We start from the raw sequence: 24,118 nt of genomic DNA, 5'->3' as shown, positions 1-24,118 counted from the left end.
TCACCTAAGAGGGACACTAGCCTCCATCAAAGATTTAGTGCCTGACTGCTGTGTCGCAAGACACAGAGGTTTTCCACAGCTTCTACAATCAAAAAGAGGACTTTGTGTGACCCCAAGATTAGTGGCCAAAGTCACGCCACTTCACATGGACCAAAGGATCACCTGGAATTTACCCCTGTTGACTGCACAGCATCAAGAGCATCTTTGAGCATCTTTTCCTCCTGCATCCTCAGCATCGGGCCCACTCCATTGTCATATATGGCAACCATTTCCTTAAGGTTAGAACAGGGCTGGACTGTCCAAAGTATCCTTACTGGCCTCTTAGACCTCAGTTCAACTTGGGTTGGAGTTGTCAAACAAGCTCTTTCAAATGTTTCAAAAGTTTACACATTTTTTGTTGACCAATGCTTTTTTGTGGTTGAACTTAAATGTTTTTTAATTGGTATTTTTTTTCTGTCTTGCATGACTTTTTTATTACGTTTGGTGCAGTTAAATTCTTTACACTATGTTCCTTTGCCAATCCTACTGCTTGCAGCCACAGCAACCCAGGGTTGAGCTTAACATAATGTTGATCAGTATAGGCAAAGGTGCGGAAGACATTGTGACGTGAAGGGTTAATTAGCTTGAGCAGTGTAGATGAGCGTGATGCCTGCTGAAATCACCGAACAACGTGGAAAAGTTAATGATATTATTTTCAAGCTTGTTTGTGCAGAAGACTCCGTGTCAACCTTGAGAACGAGAGTACAGGGAGAAGATGGAATGAAAACAAAGGCTGGGGAAGGGCAGAGCAGCCAAGTGCTGATAACATAGCTAGGAAATGCCAGAAAGAGATAGAATCCAAGCTTCGAGTTATTTGAGCACTGAAGTGCCGGTGGTCATCTGAAGCTCGCAGATGGGGTTGTGAAAGCTGCCATGGACCAGCGCTGCCTCCCTGTTTTGCTGTTCAGAGACCGTGATGCTTGAGGGGGAGAGAGGTCCAAGCAGGCGGTAGAGGGCTTCCCAGCACTTCATGGACTAAGTTAATTTCCACACAGGGATGAAAGGCCTTTGTTTCTTTGCTCTATTATTATGATTGATTATTATGCTTGCACTGTGTTTATAATCTGAAGTATTCAGCTTGTTTATATTTTGCTTTCTAAGCATCGTAGTGTGAGCCTGCTACAGTAATTGAAACATACATTTTGGTATGCAGTTAAGCAAAGCTAATCTGAAGACTTCAGCTCGTTTATATTTGCTTTCTGAACATCGTAGTGTGAGCCTGCTGCAGTAATTGAAACATGCATTTTGGTGTGCAGTAAATCAAAGCTTATTTGAAGTATTCAACTTGTTTATATTTTACTTCCTGAACATCGTAGTGTAACACATTTTGGTATACAGTTATTACAAGCTTATATCTGTCAAAGAACTCTTTGCTCATATTGTATACATAGATGCTCTTTGCAGTGTACTTATATATAAATAGATGCTTTTCATTGCTATTCTTATTCCACTATTGTTAATGTGCTAAATGCCTACATTTACCTGAAATTCTAGTAAAGCTGAATTGTATTCATGATTGGCGTGTGGTCCTCCATTGAGCGTCCTTATTGACTTATACCGAACAGGTGTCAACCAGTCACCTAGATAAGACATTTTGGTACCAGAAGTGGGGTATAAATCAATAATGCCTCTTTGGGGACGTAAGAAAAGTGAGGCAGAGAGCGGAAGGCAGCATGGGGCAGAAGCCAGATCCATTCCCGGGTGGTTAGCAATGGACCTATTCTCTAGTGTGGCAGGACTCCTGAACCGTTGGACGGCGCTGGTGTTATGGGAGGCATTTGATGAGAAGGTGACTCCTCTCTTAGTTGAAGATGCGATTGAGAGTGTGAAGCTAAGAGGGGCGAAGTTGGTGCTGAAAGCAGCAGGGCAAGTGGGATGGCTTTTCCTGTCTGCGCTCTGTACGGTATACAGGAACACATTAACACAATATGCATAGATAAGAAAACTGCGGGGTGAGGTTGCAGCCTTGCAGGGAAGGCAGTTACTTATGAAAGAGACCATAGAAAGTGCAGTGACTCGGGGTGATCAAATGGAGGCAAGGTGCAGCGCATTAGAAGTACGAGTAACAAAACAGAAGAGTAGGCAGAAGCCTAAAATGCCCTCAACTGTGCGAGTGAGGGCACTGGTACGCAAACAGAAGAGTAGGCAGAAGCCTAAAATGCCATCAACTGTGCAAGTGAGGGCACTGGTACACAAACAGAAGAGTAGGCAGAAGCTTAAAATACCCTCCACTGTGCAAGTGAGGGCATTGGTACACAAAGAAAATTGGAATCCATATACTTTGGATGGAACAGCCTCAGACAATGATGACTGGAATTGGGAGGATGAGGTAGAAGCACGTGTAACAGAACTAGGTGGAGTTGAAAGTGGAGAAGGACGTGTAGGTGAAATTGAAGGTGAAAAGGGAGTGAATGGTGGGCAAATACAGAATTCTCGTTTGGTAAGAGATTATACGCAGAGTGAGGTGTTGGAGATAACCCGTATGTTTAGGCAAATGCCTGCAGAGCCTTTGTTTAAATGGTTGGTGAGATTGTGGGACACTGGAGAAAAAGATGCATTACAGAATCCTTTTACGTTAGGTTCCATCACAGAAGGAGACCCGTTTGAGCTGGAAATTATAGTACAGGATGATGTAGATGATGTAGTGATGTGGAGCCTATGGCAGAGGCAGGGAAAAAAGAGGGTGCCACAAGATTGGGCCTTAGTGGAAACAGAACGCATAACTGATGATCGGCCGGTCACCTTAAAAATATGGGTCCCCTTACTAGGTTGGACAAGAGAAGGAGGGGTTGGCAATAAAGTAGGCAGAGCGCAGGAGTTTGCCATCGTGAAGTGGAAATGGTATCTGCAGCAGAGGGCAAAACCGGGACCAGCAGGAGTGTCGAAGTTACAAGAAGATGAGCTAGGGCAGTGGACTTGCAGGCAATGGCCCCTGCGCCAGAGCCCTCTGAACTGGAATCCTCACCATTTAAGACAGCCCTGCCTTTTGAACGACTCACCGAAGAAGAACAGCAAAATGCATAGTTCACAGATGGTACCGTACGGTACTATCAAGGAAAAAGACAACGGCAAACAGTTGCATTCCAACCTGCTACAGAAACAATGTTGCTGCGAGGACGGAATAATGAATCAAGCCAGCTTGCAGAACTGCAGGGGGTAGCAGCAGTGATCAACAAGCCCCCATCGGAGAGAAAACATTTGCGTACACTGACAGTCGGGCCACTTACCAAGGACTAGTAAGCTGGGCCCGACTTGGCGCAAGGATGGATGGAAAATTAAAGGCACCCCCATTTCGGGAGGCGAGTAGCTATGGGAAGAGATGTGGGAGAAAGGGCAAAGATGTCAAATCTATGTGGGACACGTGGATGCTCATTGCCCATCGGATACCTCACTTGCATCTCTATTCAACAACACCGCAGATCAAATGGCCAAAACGCGAACGGTGGTCATCAAGGAGGAAGCTGAAGCTGCTTTAGCAAACAGAGCTCATGCAACATCCGGACATTTAGGAGAGAATATCACTTATGCATGGGCACAGCAACGAAAATTCCAGTTACTAAAGAAAAAGTGCAACAAGCAGTAAAGGAGTGCCCCATATGCAACCAGATTAGACAAATGCCCCGGCAAAAGAAGCCTAGCAGTCAAATCAGAAGAGGAACTGCAGCTGCTACGGTGCGGCAATTGGACTATATCGGACTGCTACCAAAAGAAGGAGGGAAAAGCTACGTATTGACCATGGTGGACACCTACTCTGGCCTTATGTTGGGTATGCCCTGTAAGTCTGCAGATCAAAAGTCCACTTTGCTAGGGCTAAACTACCTGATAAAACATTATGGGGCACCTGATGAGATCCAAACAGATGGGGGCACACACTTTTCAGGAAAAACAGTGCAGGGCTGGGCACAGGAACAGGGAATTTGGTGGATTGTGCACCTTAGTTATTATCCACAAGCTGCAGGCATGATTCGGAGATATAACGGATTAGTGAAAGAACAGCTAAAAAAGTTATCAGCCCATGACAGACTTGCACAAGTGATTTGTGAACAAGCGTACACCCCCCACATTGAAGAAAGATCTGCCCCCGATAACACCCAGAGAGGTGAGGGAGGATTTGGAAGCACAGGAAGAAAAGTATGGGTGAACCATCCAGGGAAAAAGCCAGAGGCAGGAGAGCTATTGAGTCAAGGGGTGGGGAGTATGTTATTGTACTTTTAAAGAACTCTAATGTACCTGTATTTGTATCTGTAGTGAGGCTTACCCAATGGTCATAAACGATGACATCTGCGTTGATGATAGCAGAGAATGTCATTACGGACCTTCATGTCACTTGTGCACCTCAAGCCGCTAACGTAACTGATGACCAGGGAAATGTTTCACTTTGCAAAGGGGAGGTACCTGGGGGCAAGTGGATGGCTGCCAAAGCTGTGACCTGGAAGGTAACTGGACAGCAAATCCGACATGCCAACGGACTGAACGAGTTGCAGGGGACGCCAGCAACAGTACAGGCTTTGAGTTATATGCTAAACATGATATGTAAATATTGTGATACCAGGACACATGGTGGTTGTTACAATGAACAATGGAACCAAAGGAGTTCGATACTCAAAACCACCAGCCTTCATGTTTTATGTAACTGAAAGACACATGGTTAGCAACTTAAGCAACGTTTCCATAGTTCGATATAGAATAGGATGTAAGCAAGCTCTGCATGCAAGCATAATTAATCGTATTGTGTTACAGATAAATATTGCCAAGGAGAATGTCTCAAAGTATGATCCATTGTGTGCACCATGGACACCACTGTTCTGGCCCTTGCCAAAGTTACGCATTAGAAGAGGTCTAGGGTCCTTGATAGCTGGGGCCACTGGAATCGGGGTAGGGACCCTGAATTTTTTTGATGTTGAAGCCATTAGGAATAAGCTATCTTCTACAGGATATAGTACAGGAGAGGCCATAAAAGTAATTTCTCAAAGGGGGCCCACACACTCAGAAGAAGTATGGAAAGTCCTGCGTGGGTTGTATCGCGATTGGCAATGGCATCATTTCACTTATGAACAATTCGGGAAAAAAAACAAAAAACCTTTTAAAACACACAAACAGTGACTAAGGGCATCCAGTGCATACTATGGCAAAGCATTGTTAATCAACAGTATGCAGACCTTAAAGCAGAATGGGGACAGCTTCAGGGTGAATATTGGAGACAACAATAACATTTGCCTGAAGAAATGTGGGTAAAGTCCATACAGTTTCACTGTGAGGAAGAAATGTGTTATGCTCTTTTTGATATAGCAAGAAGTGATCTTCCTCCTGACATATGGGGCCCCTTTATATTGCTCCCCGTAGTGATAAGTAAAAGAATGGTGGATACCTCACACTGACAAAAAGTGGATTGATTAAACAAATCACACTGTAGATCCCACTAGATGTGCAGATTGGTCTAAGGGGTGGGTATGTACCCACACTGGACGGGTGCTAGATCCATGTCTTCACACAATACCGGGAGAATGTGAATGGTTACCTTATCCTATTAAATGGCACAGACTTATATCAGATAGGGACAGAGAGCATATGTTATGTCATTAATCATCCCTTTCTTATTAACCCCTTCGCTGCCAGGCCTTTTCCCCCTCCTGTGCCAGGCCTTTTTTTGCCTATTTGGGGCAGTTCGCGCTTAGGCCCTCATAACTTTTTGTCCACATAAGCTAACCAAGCCAAATTTGCGTCCTTTTTTTCCAACATCCTAGGGATTCTAAAGGTACCCAGACTTTGTGGGTTCCCCTGAAGGAGGCCAAGAAATTGGCCAAAATACAGTGAAAATTTCGTTTTTTTTAAAAAAATTGGAAAAAGGGGCTGCAGAAGAAGGCTTGTGGTTTTTCCCCTGAAAATGGCATCAACAAAGGGTTTGCGGTGCTAAACTCAGCAGCTTCCCAGCTTTCAGGAACAGGCAGACTTGAATCCGAAAACCCAATTTTTCAACACAATTTTGGCATTTTACTGGGGCATACCCCATTTGTGCAATTTTTTGTGCTTTCAGCCTCCTTCCAGTCAGTGACCGGAATGGTCATGAAACCAATGCTGGATCCCAGAAACCTAAACATTTCTGAAAAGTAGACAAAATTCTGAATTCAGCAAGGGGTCATTTGTGTAGATCCTACAAGGGTTTCCTACAGAAAATAACAGCTGAAAAAGAAAAATATTGAAATTGAGGTGAAAAAAACATAAATTTTTCTCTACTTTTTACTCTGTAACTTTTCCCTGCAATGTCAGATTATCGAAAGCAATATACCGTTACGTCTGCTGGACTCCTCTGGTTGCGGGGATATATAGGGTTTGTAGGTTCATCAAGAACCCGAGGAACACAGAGCCAATAAATGAGCTGCACCCTGCAGTGCGTTTTCATTCTATACCGGGTATACAGTAATTCATTTGCTGAAATATAAGGAGTAAAAAATAGCTATCAAGAAAACCTTTGCATTTCCAAAAAGGGCACAAGATAAGGTGTTGAGGATCAGTGGTTATTTGCACATCTCTGAATTCCGGGGTGACCATAGTAGCACGTGAATTACATGGAATTTCTCAAATAGATGTCTTTTTTACACACACCCCTATATTTGGAAGGAATAAATGTAGAGAAAGACAAGGGGCAATAACACTTGTTTTGCTATTCTATGTTCCCCCAAGTCTCCCGATAAAAATGATACCTCACTTGTTTGGGTAGGCCTAGCGCCCGCGACAGGATATCCCCCAAAACACAACGTGGACACATCACAGAAAACAGAGCTGTTTTTAGCAAAGTGACTACCTGTAGATTTTGGCCTCTAGCTCAGCCGCCACCTAGGGAAACCTACCAAACCTGTGCATTTCTGAAAACTAGAGACCTAGGGGAATCCAAGGAGGGGTGACTTGTGTGGCTCGGACCAGGTTCTGTTACCCAGAATCCTTTGCAAACCTCAAAATTTGGCTAAAAAAACACATGTTCCTCACATTTCTGTGGCAGAAAGTTCTGGAATCTGAGAGGAGCGACAAATTTCCTTCCACCCAGCATTCCCCCACGTCTCCCGATAAAAATGATACCTCACTTGTGTGGGTAGGCCGAGCGCCCGCGACAGGATATGCCCCAAAACACAACCTGGACACATCACAGAAAACAGAGCTGTTTTTAGCAAAGTGACTACCTGTAGATTTTGGCCTCTAGCTCAGCCGCCACCTAGGGAAACCTACCAAACCTGTGCATTTCTGAAAACTAGAGACCTAGGGGAATCCAATGAGGGGTGACTTGTGTGGCTCGGACCAGGTTCGGTTACCCAGAATCCTTTGCAAACCTCAAAATTTGGCTAAAAAAACACATGTTCCTCACATTTCTGTGGCAGAAAGTTCTGGAATCTGAGAGGAGCCACAAATTTCCTTCCACCTAGCGTTCCCCCACGTCTCCCGATAAAAATGATACCTCACTTGTGTGGGTAGGCCTAGCGCCCGCGACAGGATATGCCCCAAAACACAACGTGGACATATCACAGAAAACAGAGCTGTTTTTAGCAAAGTGACTACCTGTAGATTTTGGCCTCTAGCTCAGCCGCCACCTAGGGAAACCTACCAAACCTGTGCATTTCTGAAAACTAGAGACCTAGGGGGATCCAAGGAGGGGTGACTTGCGGGGCTCGGACCAGGTTCTGTTACCCAGAATCCTTTGCAAACCTCAAAATTTGGCTAAAAAAACACATGTTCCTCACATTTCTGTGGCAGAAAGTTCTGGAATCTGAGAGGAGCCACAAATGTCCTTCCACCCAGCGTTCCCCCACGTCTCCCGATAAAAATGATACCTCACTTGTGTGGGTAGACCTAGCGCCCGCGACAGGATATGCCCCAAAACACAACGTGGACATATCACAGAAAACAGAGCTGTTTTTAGCAAAGTGACTACCTGTAGATTTTGGCCTCTAGCTCAGCCGCCACCTAGGGAAACCTACCAAACCTATGCATTTCTGAAAACTAGAGACCTAGGGGAATCCAAGGAGGGGTGACTTGTGTGGCTCGGACCAGGTTCTGTTACCCAGAATCCTTTGCAAACCTCAAAATTTGGCTAAAAAAACACATGTTCCTCACATTTCTGTGGCAGAAAGTTCTAGAATCTGAGAGGAGCCACAAATTCCCTTCCACCCAGCGTTCCCCCACGTCTCCCGATAAAAATGATACCTCACTTGTGTGGGTAGGCCTAGCGCCCGTGACAGGATATGCCCCAAAACACAACGTGGACATATCACTGAAAACAGAGCTGTTTTTAGCAAAGTGACTACCTGTAGATTTTGGCCTCTAGCTCAGCCGCCACCTAGGGAAACCTACCAAACCTGTGCATTTCTGAAAACTAGAGACCTAGGGGAATCCAAGGAGGGGTGACTTGCGGGGCTCGGACCAGGTTCTGTTACCCAGAATCCTTTGCAAACCTCAAAATTTGGATAAAAAAACACATGTCCCTCACATTTCTGTGGCAGAAAGTTCTGGAATCTGAGAGGAGCTACAAATTTCCTTCCACCCAGTGTTCCCCCAAGTCTCCCGATAAAAATGATACCTCACTTGCGTGGGTAGGCCTAGCGCCGGCGACAGGAAACACCCCAAAGCGCAACGTGGACACATCCTAAATTTTGTAAAAAAACAGAGGTGTTTTTTGCGAAGTGCCTACCTGTAGATTTTGGCCTCTAGCTCAGCCGGCACCTAGGGAAACCTACCAAACCTGTGCATTTCTGAAAACTAGAGACCTAGGGCAATCCAAGGAGGGGTGACTTGCGGGGCTCGGACCAGGTTCTGTTACCCAGAATCCTTTGCAAACCTCAAAATTTGGCTAAAAAAACACATGTCCCTCACATTTCTGTGGCAGAAAGTTCTGGAATCTGAGAGGAGCTACAAATTTCCTTCCACCCAGCGTTCCCCCAAGTCTCTCGATAAAAATGATACCTCACTTGCGTGGGTAGGCCTAGCGCCGGCGACAGGAAACACCCCAAAGCGCAACGTGGACACATCCTAAATTTTGGAAAAAAACAGAGGTGTTTTTTGCGAAGTGCCTACCTGTAGATTTTGGCCTCTAGCTCAGCCGGCACCTAGGGAAACCTACCAAACCTGTGCATTTCTGAAAACTAGAGACCTAGGGGAATCCAAGGAGGGGTGACTTGCGGGGCTCGGACCAGGTTCTGTTACCCAGAATCCTTTGCAAACCTCAAAATTTGGCTAAAAAAACACATGTCCCTCACATTTCTGTGGCAGAAAGTTCTGGAATCTGAGAGGAGCTACAAATTTCCTTCCACCCAGCGTTCCCCCAAGTCTCCCGATAAAAATGATAACTCACTTGCGTGGGTAGGCCTAGCGCCGGCGACAGGAAACACCCCAAAGCGCAACGTGGACACATCCTAAATTTTTGAAAAAAACAGAGGTGTTTTTTGCGAAGTGCCTACCTGTAGATTTTGGCCTCTAGCTCAGCCGGCACCTAGGGAAACCTACCAAACCTGTGCATTTCTGAAAACTAGAGACCAAGGGGAATCCAAGGAGGGGTGACTTGCGGGGCTCGGACCAGGTTCTGTTACCCAGAATCCTTTGCAAACCTCAAAATTTGGCTAAAAAAACACATGTCCCTCACATTTCTGTGGCAGAAAGTTCTGGAATCTGAGAGGAGCTACAAATTTCCTTCCACCCAGCGTTCCCCCAAGTCTCCCGATAAAAATTATACCTCACTTGCGTGGGTAGGCCTAGCGCCGGCGACAGGAAACACCCCAAAGCGCAACGTGGACACATCCTAAATTTTGGAAAAAAACAGAGGTGTTTTTTGCGAAGTGCCTACCTGTAGATTTTGGCCTCTAGCTCAGCCGGCACCTAGGGAAACCTACCAAACCTGTGCATTTCTGAAAACTAGAGACCTAGGGGAATCCAAGGAGGGGTGACTTGCGGGGCTCGGACCAGGTTCTGTTACCCAGAATCCTTTGCAAACCTCAAAATTTGGCTAAAAATACACATGTTACTCACATTTCTGTGGCAGAAAGTTCTGGAATCTGAGAGGAGCCACAAATTTCCTTCTACCCAGCGTTCCCCCAAGTCTCCCGATAAAAATGATACCTCACTTGTGTGGGTAGGACTAGTGCCCACGAAAGAAAAGGGCCCAAAACACAACGTGGACACATCACATTTTTTTATAAAAAGCAGTGCCTACCTGTGGATTTTGGCCTGTAGCTCAGCCGACACCTGAGGAAACCTAGCAAACCAGTGCATTTTTGAAAACTAGAAACCCAGGGGAGTCCAAGATGGGGTGACTTGCGGGGCTCTGACCAGGTTATGTTACCCAGAATCCTTTGCAAACATCAAAATTTGGCCCAAAAAACACTTTTTCCTCTCATTTCGGTGACAGAAAGTTCTGGAATCTGAGAGGAGCCACAAATTTCCTTCCACCCAGCGTTCCCCTAAGTCTCTCGATAAAAATGGTACATCACTTCTGTGGGTAGGCCTAGCGCCCACAAAAGGAAATGGCCCAAAACACAACGTGGACACAATATATTTTTTCACAGAAAACAGAGGTGTTTTTTGCAAGGTGCCTACCTGTGGTGTTTGGCCTGTAGCTCAGCCGGCCCCAGGGGGGGGGGGCAGAAATGCCCTAAAATAAATTTGCCCCCCCAACCCCCACCCTCCCCCGCCGGGAGCGACCCTTGCCTACGGGGTCGCTCCCCCTGCGTGACATTGGCGCCAAAAAACAAATCCCCGGTGCCTAGTGGTTTCTGCCCCCTTGGGGGCAGATTGACCTAAAATTGGCCAATCTGCCCCCAGGGGGGCAGAAATGGTCTAAATACAATTTGCCCCCCCAGGGGAGCGACCCTTGCCTGATGGGTCGCTCCCCATCTCTAAAAAAAGAAACAACAAAAAATAAAAACACAAAAAAAAAATTGCCCTGGCGCCTAGAGTGTTCTGCCCCCCCCCCCGGGGGCAGTTCGGCCTAATAATAGGCCGATCTGTCCCCCGGGGGGGCAGAAATGGCCTAAAATAAATTTGCCCCCCCAACCCCCACCCCCCCCCCCGGGAGCGACCCTTGCCTACGGGGTCGCTCCCCCTGCGTGACATTGGCGCCAAAAAACAAATCCCCGGTGCCTAGTGGTTTCTGCCCCCTTGGGGGCAGATTGACCTAAAATTGGCCAATCTGCCCCCAGGGGGGCAGAAATGGTCTAAATACAATTTGCCCCCCCAGGGGAGCGACCCTTGCCTGATGGGTCGCTCCCCATCTCTAAAAAAAGAAACAACAAAAAATAAAAACACAAAAAAAAAATTGCCCTGGCGCCTAGAGTGTTCTGCCCCCCCCGGGGGCAGTTCGGCCTAATAATAGGCCGATCTGTCCCCCGGGGGGGCAGAAATGGCCTAAAATAAATTTGCCCCCCCAACCCCCACCCCCCCCGCCCCGGGAGCGACCCTTGCCTACGGGGTCGCTCCCCCTGCGTGACATTGGCGCCAAAAAACAAATCCCCGGTGCCTAGTGGTTTCTGCCCCCTTGGGGGCAGATTGACCTAAAATCGGCCAATCTGCCCCCAGGGGGGCAGAAATGGTCTAAATACAATTTGCCCCCCAGGGGAGCGACCCTTGCCTGATGGGTCGCTCCCCATCTCTAAAAAAAAGAAAGAACAAAAAAAAAAAACACAAAAAAAAAAATTGCCCTGGCGCCTAGAGGTTTCTTCCCCCCCTGGGGGCAGATCAGCCTAATAATAGGCCGATCTGCCCCCAGGGGGGGCAGAAATGGCCTAAAATAAATTGCCCTCCCCCCCAGGGAGCGACCCTTGCCTAAGGGGTCGCTCCCTTTGCGTGAAATTCACGCAAAGAAATAACTCCCTGGTGTCTAGTGGTTTCTACCCCCCTTGGGGGCAGATTGGCCTCATCAAAATAGGCCAATCTGCCCCCAAGGGGGGCAGAAATGGCCAAAATATAATTTTCCCCCAAGGGGAGCGACCCTTGCCTAAGGGGTCGCTCCCCACCTCAATAAAAAAAAATGAAAAAAATAAAATAAAATGGTCCCTGGTGCCTAGAGGTTTCTGCCCCCAGGGGGGGCAGAAAAGGCCTTTTCAAAAAAATGCCCCCCCTGGGAGCGACCCTTGCCCAAGGGGTCGCTCCCTTTTGTCAATTTCAAATAAAAAATAAAAAATCCCTGGTGTCTAGTGGGGTTTCAAAAGCCGGATTGCAAGCAATCCGGCTTTTGAAACCCTCGGAGGGACTTCAAAGGGAAGGAAATACTTTTCATTCCCTTTGAAGCCCCTCCGGGCCTCCCAAGTGATTGAAAAAGAAATGCTTTTGCATTTCTTTTTCAATCGCGCTGGAAGCAGAGCTTCCAGCGCGACGAGGGAGGCCCCTGTGACACATCAGCGCGTGCGCGCGCTGACGTCACGGGGGCGTGGGGGGGGTCGGGGGTGGAAGGGGAAGGTCTTCCCCTTCCATCCCCGACTTGGGGGGGGAAGGGGGGTGCACGGGGGGCTAGATTTAGACAAACCACCGGAGAGCAAGTAATGTGTATGTGCAACATTACCAGCATTATTGACATAAGCACTCACATCTTGTACCGACCGACAAAGTTCACCATAACCACATTACAGACACAAATGCGTGCGCAGTAAGAGTGGAACATCTCGCTTGTTGTTAAGCTACCCAGATTAGATGCAATCAGGCACTACGCACAAGTTACCTTTGCTAAATTTGATATGACAGCTAAATACACCAAGGATACAGCCGTACTGATGACCATAAACGCTAAACAGCTTATGCACACTGCTTCATGCATCCAGCAAATAACTGAGCATTATTGGTATGACATCTTCTTAGGCTGGGCACTAGGAGCTATGAAGACGCTAAATATAGTGTTACAACAGCTAATTTGGTTATTGATTGTTTGTGTTACGCTAGTGACTATACTATGTAGATTATATGTATGCACAAAACAGCTTTATACTAAGATGCAGGCGCTTAGAATAATGCTGACAAGTATAAGTAGCAACCTAGCTAGCGGATGTCAAAGTAAATGATACTTTGCATGGATCGCGCTCATCTAAGGGGTGGAGTGATTAGTATAGGGAAAGGTGCGGAAGACATTGTGACGTGAAGGGTTAATTAGCTTGAGCAGTGTAGATGAGCGTGATGCCTGCTGAAATCACCGAACAACGTGGAAAAGTTTATGATATTATTTTCAAGCTTGTTTGTGCAGAAGACTCCGTCTCAACCTTGAGAACGAGAGTACAGCGAGAAGATGGAATGAAAACAAAGGCTGGGGAAGGGCAGAGCAGCCAAGTGCTGATAACATAGCTAGGAAATGCCAGAAAGAGATAGAATCCAAGCTTCGAGTTATTTAAGCACTGAAGTGCGGGTGAGGGATCTGAAGCTCGCAGATGGGGTTTTGAAAGCTGCCATGGCCCAGCGCTGCCTCCCTGTTTTGCTCTTCAGAGATCGTGATGCTTGAGGGGGAGAGAGGTCCAAGCAGGCGGTGGAGGGCTTCCCAGCACTTCGTGGACTAAGTTAAGTTCCACACAGGGATGAAAGGCCTTTGTTTCTCTGCTGTATTATTATGATTGATTATTATGCTTGCACTGTGTTTATAATCTTAAGTATTCAGCTCGTTTATATTTTGCTTTCTAAACATCGTAGTGTGAGCCTGCTACAGTAATTGAAACATACATTTTGGTATGCAGTTAAGCAAGCTAATCTGAAGACTTCAGCTTGTTTATATTTTGCTTTCTGAACATCGTAGTGTGAGCCTGCTGCAGTAACTGAAACATGCATTTTGGTGTGCAGTAAATCAAAGCTTATCTGAAGTATTCAACGTGTTTCTATTTTACTTCCTGAACATCGTAGTGTAACACATTTTGGTATACAGTTATTCCAAGCTTATATCTGTCAATGAACTCTTTGCTCATATTGTATACATAGATGCTCTTTGTAGTGTACTTATATATAAATAGATGCTTTTCATTGCTATTCTTATTCCACTATTGTTAATGTGCTAAATGCCTTCATTTACCTGAAATTCTAGTAAAGCTAAATTGTATTCAGAATTGGTGTGTGGTCCTTCATTGAGCGTCCATATTGACTTATACCGAACAGGTGTCAGCCAGTCACCTGGATAAGACAAATATAAACAAGCCTGATGAGACCCTATACAGTATTTGAGAGTGTACTGCATGATCAGGCCCCAAAGCAATATCATACAGTACACTCAAATCCTCAAAGGTTCTAAAGCTAGCACTGCACCGTGTTTGAAATTAATTGAGAGGGCTCATCATTCTTTTTTTCACGTGAGGTTAAGTTGGCCGAACTAAGGTGATGTAGACAAAGAGGCAGGTAAAGCTAGGTGTCAGTATTAGCATAACTTTGATTTTGTAAATGTAAAAATATTAGTTGCAGTTGCTTGGAAAACCTAATGAGAACTCCTGGCAGTTTCTCATTCCAGTCAGCAGTCAGACCAACCTCAACTATTTCTGAAGTTACTGCAGGCTCAGTCTGACTCAGTCTGGCCACAGAATATTCTCCAGAATGAAAGTTTACATATCATTCACACAGGCACAAACATAATATGAATGAACAGACCCAAAAAAATACACATTAGCCAACTTTGCCATGAGCACCCTCAGTCAGAAGTAAAATGAAGGAATATTCCAGTTGGAACTTAAATCCACTCCTGTCAATAATCAGATTTTGTATCTTTTAGATGCTATGCAAATGTATGCAGCTCTATTTTGGCATGAAGTGTTATGGGGAAGTTTAGCCACATGGCCTACATGAAATTGCAAATGAGAGGGATGCATGTTATTTACTTGTGTGTCCAGTCTTTAGTTGCCGATTAGTTCCCACAACACAGTCAAGCGTTATTGGTCTAACGAAAAATGTATATGAGAAGTATGAGTCTTTTTTAGGATAGTGACATGCAATAGTGCAAAAGGCATTTGCAAAGCCAATTGAGCTCAGAGACTTATTAGCATTGTGTATGTCTTTTTGTCATGCTGTATAGCATCAAAGCAAATGCTGTACAGCATGAAATATTTTTATTTATAAAAGGAATAAAAAATAAGCACAATGAGCCAGCAGCTGGGCTGTGTCGTTTTGTAGGCGCTGCATGCTTTAAACACGCCTAAAAAATGATGCAGCCCAGTGACCGTGCTAAAAAATGTTAATGATGTCCGATAGCCAGTCCAGGAGGGCAACAACACGAGCGGTGAGAGAGACATGTGGAGGCCAACAGGGCCATAGAAAGACGCACTAATGAGCGAAAGCAACATGAGGGGTGGCAGACAAAGAACCACAGTGAGAGATTGACAATGGGGGTGGAGCACAGCAGTTCACGGGTGAGAGTTGGGGTTAGGGACAAAAGCATGAAAGACACGAAGAAGACAGCTTACAAACATATGCACTCTATTGAAGTGTTCTAAAAAAAACAAAAAAGTAGCTCTCAAAACAAAAGCAGTGGAAGACGCAAGTACTTGGAAAGTGCACTGGGGAATGACCAGGGGAGGGCAAAATTCTAGAAGAGGAAGTGAAGTCAACATGCACTGACAGATGAGAAGCAGGCAAATCAGAGTGACAAAGAAGCCACCAAAGGTAATCAGAGGGTGGGCTCTAAGCCCACTGTAAACTGTCTTGCAAGTGACAGCTGATGTGCTGTCTCAGCCAGACCTATTAAAGGTACTTGAAAAACAAAGGCATGCAGATAGTGAAGGTGCAACAATAGATTTTCCGACAATCTGATAGTTCAGAAGATGTGGTTAGCTTTAAGGATAGCATTAATGTCTGAGATCCTGGCTGGCAAACTCTGGGCAGACACAAACTGGCATGTTTGTTACAAGTGGTCATCCGAGACAAAAACGGTGGCCAGCCAATGATATGCTTGCTGAAAGTTTCAGATGACAAAGACCTTAATTCATAATTCAATTTCTACTGACATTAAATATGTGTTTCTGTGCTACAGATTATCTAATCACTATTGTCGGAAACTATACCCTTTTTCAAGGTGAGACACTCCGTGCTAATGTGGAAACATGGAACCTAAATAAAATAAGCCACTTCTTTCACATAAACTGATCCCTGCTTTTTTCCTGCAATCAAGAAGGGTCATTGACTTATATATAAAGATGCCATCATTATAAACTTTGTGCCCAAACAAAGAACGTCATCAGTGACACATCATGAGGACACCAATACTGAAATATACTAACCTGACCCCTAGGGGAGCTCCATTGACCCACTGCCAGGTTCCGTTCTGGGCAGAGTATCTCAGTCCAATCCAGTGCACCTGTCCGTTCAAATTCTGTGCTAAAAACATCTGATAAACATATTTACATTTGTTATGTTTCTTCCAATAAGACAACTGAAATTTGCGATCAGCGTTTGCATTGCTTGCTTTGTTCCCATCCTGCCCTATTACACCAGGATTCTCCCTAAAATCCCCTGTGTGGCTTCTCTCTTTTCCATGCAACCTCTGTTGTCTCTTCTCTCCAACCATCCCTACAAGGTTTCTTCATTTCCCCATTTCCTCTGTAAGATGACTCTTTTATCCCACCCCTGCCTATGAGGCTTACTCTCCTTCCCATGAAAAACCTGTGAGTGCTGCTGATGCTGGCAACACCAGGGGGCAGAGTCACAAAAACATTTGTGAGCACAGGGATAGTATTATGAAAGTGCTCTTTTACGTACTCTTACATGCTTTTGTGAATTGGCCCTGAAACAAACAACTTTCTAATAGTAAAAGTACTAAGAGGTCACAGTCCTTTCATTTGCACTAATTGTACATATGAATATTCCATGAATACTATAATTGAATTACATTTTAGATGTTTTGGACACAATTCACAAACTCATGCATGGGTACATAAAGAGTACTATAGGTGTACTACTTTACGTCTCCAAAATGTCTCTGTGAATAGGCCCTGTAGTGTGCACAAACATTACTAAAGATGAAACAGTATACACAGGGCAATAGAAAAATCCTTGAGACAGATTTTGTTTCAGGTATTACTGTTATGTTATGTTATGTTATGTTATGTTATGTTATGTTATGTTATGTTATGTTTTGTTTAGTCGTAGAGCATGCCAATCACCCAGGTGAGTTTTCTGGTGCTTAGAGAAGGAGCAGCTGTATCAGAGCCGATTGGAAGAGCCTACTCTAGAAAAAATCTTTGAAGAAATTATTACATGCTTATTTAACCTATAATAGTTTCAGTTCACATGTGGCACAGCAGGAGTCTCTGCAGTGGTCTAACAGAATACAACACATCTAGTAACATAATATCCCATGATTTTTCACCTTTTTATTTGGGATAGGTAAACTCCTATGGAGGAGGTCCAAATTAACAATTTCCGGTAGTCACAATTCTCCTGTCTGAGTCATTTAATCATGTTTTAGTTGTTCACATGGTCAATGATCCATTCCCATCACGTTTTGACGGATTGTTTACGGCTGCTATTTCTGGATCTTTTGATGCACATTTGCGGTGGCTTCCTGCCTGCTCTTCTGTTTGGTTCAGTCCATACCTCTCATTTCTGGGCATTCAGTATTCCCCTCATGGTGTAGTTTCAGATGCTACCTTTTTCACAGTCAAATTAAATAGTGAGTTCTGGTGATTGTGTGCCACACTTCAATTACGCAGAGACTTTCTTATGCAGGAAAGCTTTGGTCTATAGGACTGAAAAGTCTGTATGTAACATACTAGGCACCATGTTGAACTTTTGACAGAGGTTGGCTTGTTTTTAGAATTTGGCATCATCTGCTGTGTTTGCTACATTTTAACTTTGCGATGCCTGTTTTGCTCTAACTAAATTGGTATTTTGGTGTTTGTGTGCAGCTGTATTCTAAACTCTCAGACATGAGGAAGGCTGCACCCATTCTGCCTGTGGAGTTGAAAGATTTTTTTTTTTAAAGCTGTAATCTGTTACAAAGAATAAATTACCGAAGAACACTTGTTAGTTCTGCTTTTTGTATAAAGCTGGGCCTGGAAATATGTTGAACTTCTCTTGTTACCTTATACCCTTCGTGATTTGACACTGATCATTGGACAACCTACACTACCAGTAAATGTTACATACTTAGAACTTTTGAGGATAACTTGATTAATTCAATTGTCTTTCTAAGTCTTTTAGGTATTTTGGAGCTAGGAGGAGGGCAAGAAGTGGAGTTTATTATGTTTTTCTATTTATTAGAACACTGCTAACCATCAAAAAGAATTTGATACGTTCATATGAACTTTAGGCAATTGCAGGTAGTACTTAGCACATGCTTGAGATGAAGGACCATGGTCCATCCATTAAGGGCATAACGTGTTATGGACTCCTACCATCGAACATGTCCCAATGATGAAAAGCCCCAGAAAAGAGAATAGACCTAAGAGCAGAGACTGAAGAAGGAATGCTGGTCAATACAAAGTTAACTGTCTTCATAGTTTTGTAGAGCCACAGTTACGTTTGTCTTAATGACCCATAAAACCAGGCATAGGAAGGGACCTTATGTTTAAAATGTTCTCTTGCTCGAAGTATATGGAATCATGACCCCCCTCAGTTCGTTGGGTGCACCATAGACATCCTTTGGAACTAGCCCTGGGCCATCTGTTCTAAAAGGGAGTCATGTACAATAAATCTGAGAGAAGTCCTGGGCTGCAAGCTATGAAAGCGAACAACCTTGGGGATAATGGACTCAGCAGGTGAAATGGGGTAGGATTTCCCAGCAAAAGGAAACCAAAAGTGAAAGTGAAAGAGGACGTTCCATGAAACAGCTTGTGGGCATTAGAATTCCATGCATATCCACAGTGGCTTAGCGAGTCTGCCATAGATCCTAATTCAAGCAAGATAAACGAGCCACCACTCATCACTGACTGGATATTAAAATACAACCATGATAGTGTTGCAAAAAGTTACCTCACATTTCTATGATATGGTGCCACTGCACCTTCTGCACTATTGATAGCTACACCTCTGCATGTCATGGTGTCTGTAATTTGAAGAGTTTAGTCTACCATTTGTAAGCAGAGATTGGGTGTGTGAGGGAACCATGCATGGCCACAAAGGCTGGTGGTCATTAATTCACAAGCCAGACTTCTCCCAGTCTTGCCAGACACTTTTGTAATTTTTCAGTATATTGCATATCAGTCAGTTTCTGCTCTTCCAGCTTCTTACCTGTTCTTCTTGGCTTTCGACGGCCACTAGGTGAGAGCCACGTCTATCGCAGTCCACTTTTGCACTTTCCCAGGTCTTTTGTACCGAAGAAAAGAAGTAGCACTTAACTGCACATGCTTTCCACCCTACCGGACACATGATGAGAGAGTCTGGAAATTATAAATTTCATTCAGTGAAAAAACTGCCCTCCAGACGAATTTATCTGTATGCATTATGAGAAATCTTAGGGCCTGATTTAGATGTCAGCAAAAGGAATACTCCATCACAAACATGATAGATATCCCGTCCGTTGCATTACGATCTCCATAGGATAGAATGGGATTGTAATATGGCGAACTTGATATCTGTCACATTTGTGACAGAATATTCCCCTCCGCCAACTTCTGAATCAGGTCCTTAGACTTTGATTGAAATACGGATACCTCAACCAACTGTAAAAAGACCTCACCCAGTACTGAAAATTGATGCAATAGAAGATAAGGGTTGGTGTGGCGATCAATAAGATATATTCATCATAAATAGATAGCCATGACAGTATCCTTACCGAAGCTGGCATGAAATGTTGCCATTTCTGATTCCAAAATCTGTTTGATTTCATTATGGTTACTTTGGACTTTGAGAAGATCCCTGGACACTGGAGACAAAAATAATTTGACATGAGAAAGTATGTTAAGGTGATTTATTTGCTATTATCTCCATTTATGAGAAAATAAGAAATGTGATTTGAAAGCACCCAGACATAGTTGAATTTCTCAAGTTTCTACTGCACCCAGAATTACATCGTCCTGCACTGTGGCCCCACATAGAAATTTGCACTCACAATCCTTTGATGTGCTCCAACGTCCTTCTGAAATAATGGACAAATGTAATGTTACATTGACTTTTAAAACTTTTTGTTTTTCCTGCCTGTCCTATTTGCAGGGATCTCATGAGATGAGGGAAGGTGGTGCATTATTCTTTAGGTATTGTCTTTTCAGTGCTTCGTGTTCTTTCTGCAAAATATATTTATAAGTTTAGAAAGCAAAGCCTGCCTTGTTTGTAACGCTAAGGCACAAAACACTGTCAAACCACAAAAAGGAGGATGATTCAGGCCTTCTAGTGTTTCTGTCTCAATTTAAGGCATTTTTAGATACTTGATATATACTTTTGCCTCTTGCCATAAAAAAAGGGTCCATAGTGGGGTCCTGCTTAACATTCTCGATCAAGATCGTGCAAAAATGTCTGACAAGTCTGTCTATTTGTGACAGTTTTCAACCGTATTTTCAAGTTTTCTATATTGACCTACAAACATATCAAATTAGAATATTGACAAAAACTATTTTATTAAGTGCAAATGTACTAGTCCTAGCTACATGTCTATGTCTCTTGTCAATCTATATCACCAAGGTATGTCAATGTGGAGTTGAGAATAGTAAATCTATACTTACCTATATATATATCTACTGTGATTATCTAGTGGCACTCAATTTCCAGGATTTACCATTTTTGTATGTTGAGATCAAAAACTCAGTATTTTGACATACAACCATTTGTGAATCATGTACATTTATTTAATATATTCATGATTCTTTTATATTTTATTTCATTCACCCGTATGGCACACACTTAAATCAAATTGTCTCTATGCGGTAGAACCTGAGATGAAACTCAACAGTAATGGCCACAGCCTTTTGGAGTTATAATACCCTGGTCTGCCTGTGCTGTTTCCTGCCCTTAGTTGTCGCTGTTGTCTGGCTGAGCCAATGCCATGTACTCTACTATGCACTTTTCACAGTTTTTTAATTGGGCAAATGTCATGTACACTGCTGTCCACTTCATTGCGGCATGCGATGTACTTCAGTTTGAGTGCACTGATTCAAAATCTGTTTACTTCAGTGCTAATTCAATCAGGAGGTCTGATTAGTTAAAAGCCACTGTTTTCTGCTGATGTCAAGGTTGCATGATGCTCGTCTGTTGTGTATTTCTTCAACTGCCCTGACAGGTGGTACTGATTAGTGCAACACCTCTTTTTCTAGCTGATCCCAAGGTTGTCTTGTATTCTTGCTTGTTGTTTATTTGTTAAGCTGTCCTGCCATCTAATTAAAGGTATCCACTCCTTGCCTCAGTTTCCTGCCAGAGACAGTCTTCTATTTGACAAGAAATGCTCAATAATTTTCAGAAAGGTTCCAGTGCGTGATGTCTTTGTTTATTCAACTTTCAATTTCCTGCCTGAGTTACCCACCAGACACAGCCTTCTAATTGACAGGAAACACTCAGTAATCTCAGTAATCCTCTAGAAGGCTCCATATAAACACTTGTATTGCAGACTATAAAAACAGCTTTCAAACATAGCCCTCTGATTGGCTTAATCGATCCACATTGAGAGTGAGCTGTGTCTCCCGTCAACACCATCCTTGGATTCCGAGCCCCAACACCTACAACATGAATACCCTAGACATCTTCGTTCACCTGTAAGCTCAGGGTCAGCAACCCCATCACAATCCTTATGATGGCCTTGAGGTCAAACATCCATATTGCAATATGACATTGCATTGAAATGAGCAAATGGCATTCTCTACCACCTTTTCTTCTTAGGGCACATGGTGCCTTAGTGGGTTTGGAACTATAAACTGATGAAAGTTCATGGCCCATAATGGGTAGTGAAAACGCAAAAGTGCATCAAGAGCTAACCTGGTAAACACCCATGGAAGTTAATGGGCTAAGAGCTACAAAAGTACAGAGATAATAATGTTAATGTCAAGTCATATATTGATCCAACAGTACTTAAACCATGGTGTAAATGTACTAGAAAAAGGCAAGTATTAATTTTATTTTTATCAAGATACCCAGAGTGGCATGCCTAGACTTGTTTTTACCTTTTGATTGTTGCATGCACCCAAACCTAATTAGTGCGTGCTCACAAACCAAGGAAACAACACGATCTCATAAGGATATCAGTACCTTCAGCCTCCATTTTGTTTCAGGGCAATTTCAGAGGGCTGTTCTCCCAAACAAGTGCTTTCCATTGATGCAGTTATGGCTCTTTCTAAGTTTTCCTTCATAAACTCAGAGACCTTAAAAAGTGCGGTTTCAGTACAATATCCTGCCTGAAAACCCCACTGTGAATCATGAAGGAGGAAATTTGATTCCACAAAGTAAGATAACTTACAATTCACCAGTTTCTCAAGAATTTTCACAGGTGCTGGTAAAAGGGAAATAAGCCCGATATTGCTTTAAATAGTGGGGTAAGCATTTGCTTTCTAGAGGAGCAGTATAAGGAAAGCTTGCTTCCAATTAGCTGTAAATACACCACATTCCAGGGAAGTCTTCCGGATTTAGTTGAGATCCGGGTTAACATACCAAGCCATTATCTTAAGTAATGGGGGTGGGCAAGTGTCCATCGGCGAGCCGTTCTTACATTTCTCCAGTTCAATTACAGAGACTTCTTAGGCCTTGAGCAAGCATGTTATTGGTACCAATTCGGGGAGTGGGTTCTAATATGATAAATTGGCAAGGTATGGATTCTGAGAAATAAAAAATATAAGATAGCAAGTGATAACTCTTTGCCTTTCGTGAGTTACCTCTCAACTCCCAAGATACCTTGATGTAAATGGAAATGTTTTCCTAATTTTTATTATTGTGAATTGTATTAATAAACATTACATTTGCGATAAATGTGATTTTATAAATTGATAATAAATATAATAGTAATTATAATTATAGTAAATACACCAAGTAAAATGTATATATTTTTAAAGTAATTTATTTTTCCAGAGCTGGTGGTGAATGACTGTGCAGCATCATGAAGACTGAAACAAGCACATTCTTTCCCTCTGATCTCCAGTGTATAATTAATTTATGGTCAAATGTCCAACATGGAGTTAGGCTGACAAGCCCACAGGACTACTCATCATGGAAAACTTTGTTAGATGCAGCTCAAGTAAGGAATAACATTCCACTGTTATAGATTGTGAGAAATGTGGAAAACAACACGGTTCCCCCAAGTATTTCACCACTGGAAGTGCAGGAGCCTGTTTACTAAGAATAGAGATTTACAGACTATTATGTGAAAAGCTGAAGCAAGTGTCAGTGATGATGCTGGAATGAGTGAGGGCACGAGTAAATGCTTAAACAAAAGAATATCATTGAAGTCAAACGTGTATGCTGAAGATGTGTATTTTAAGGAAAGATAAAATGCTACAAGGGAACATCGACACATGAGAAATTAATAAAGATCCCAGAGCTTAGATTTGACAAAAGGCTTTGAGAGTGTGAAACCATTAATGTGTCTCAAAGATCTTATAAGTTTGTATTAGGGATGTAGTGGCTGCAGAAGCCAATCATCATGCAACTTATTATAGGAACTATACAAAGGTTAAAGCAAAGGAGGAATATCATGCCTCTAGCATTCAAACCGATGATCACTACAAAAATATATGAGATGAAGCATACAATGAACTATTTCAATACATTAGAATTGTGATTATTCCTAACAAAGAGGTAATGCGTGTGACGACCGTCACTGAAAGGCTGAAACCCTCATGACACACAGAGTGTTAGCAATGGGGTCTTTGGTTGCCAGTCAGGTTACCTCCTGTCCAAGCAAGGACCCTCACTCTAGTCAGGGTAAGTCACACACAATCCAAATGACCCTGTGCCCACCCTCTGGTAGCTTGGCACTGAGCAGTCAGGCTTACCTTGTAAGGCAATGTGTAAAGTATTTGTGCAATAAATCATACAATACCACAATATAACACCACAAAAATATACTACACAGTGTTTAGAAAAATATATAATATTTATCTGGATCAATGCAGGTCAAAATGATTAAAGATGAAATAACCAATGAAGGGTATCCCTGGAAGTGATATCAGGTGTTTTAGAGTTGAAATATTTACTGGAAAAGCAATAAAAAGTATCTTAAGTTCTCCAAGAAACAACAAGT

At 43.4% G+C, this 24,118-nt stretch overlaps 1 protein-coding gene across 2 annotated transcripts in view; it reads right to left on the bottom strand.

Annotated features, from left to right (window-relative positions):
* Nucleotides 1-24,118, bottom strand: part of LOC138262086 (C-type lectin domain family 17, member A-like) — a 70,254-nt gene that overhangs the window by 6,019 nt on the left and 40,117 nt on the right. For both annotated transcript variants that reach the window (XM_069211820.1, XM_069211819.1), the window contains exons 4-6: nucleotides 19,739-19,828; nucleotides 19,195-19,343; nucleotides 16,245-16,351 (exon numbers count right to left, since the gene is read on the bottom strand). In XM_069211820.1, the coding sequence (XP_069067921.1) occupies nucleotides 16,245-16,351; nucleotides 19,195-19,343; nucleotides 19,739-19,828 (346 nt within the window). The remainder of the gene's footprint in view (nucleotides 1-16,244; nucleotides 16,352-19,194; nucleotides 19,344-19,738; nucleotides 19,829-24,118) is intronic.

Source organism: Pleurodeles waltl, chromosome 10, assembly GCF_031143425.1.
Source record: "Pleurodeles waltl isolate 20211129_DDA chromosome 10, aPleWal1.hap1.20221129, whole genome shotgun sequence".
Classification (NCBI taxonomy): domain Eukaryota; kingdom Metazoa; phylum Chordata; class Amphibia; order Caudata; family Salamandridae; genus Pleurodeles; species Pleurodeles waltl.
The sequence above is the reverse complement of the archived record's forward strand: the minus strand, read 5'-3'. Positions and strand labels throughout refer to the sequence as shown.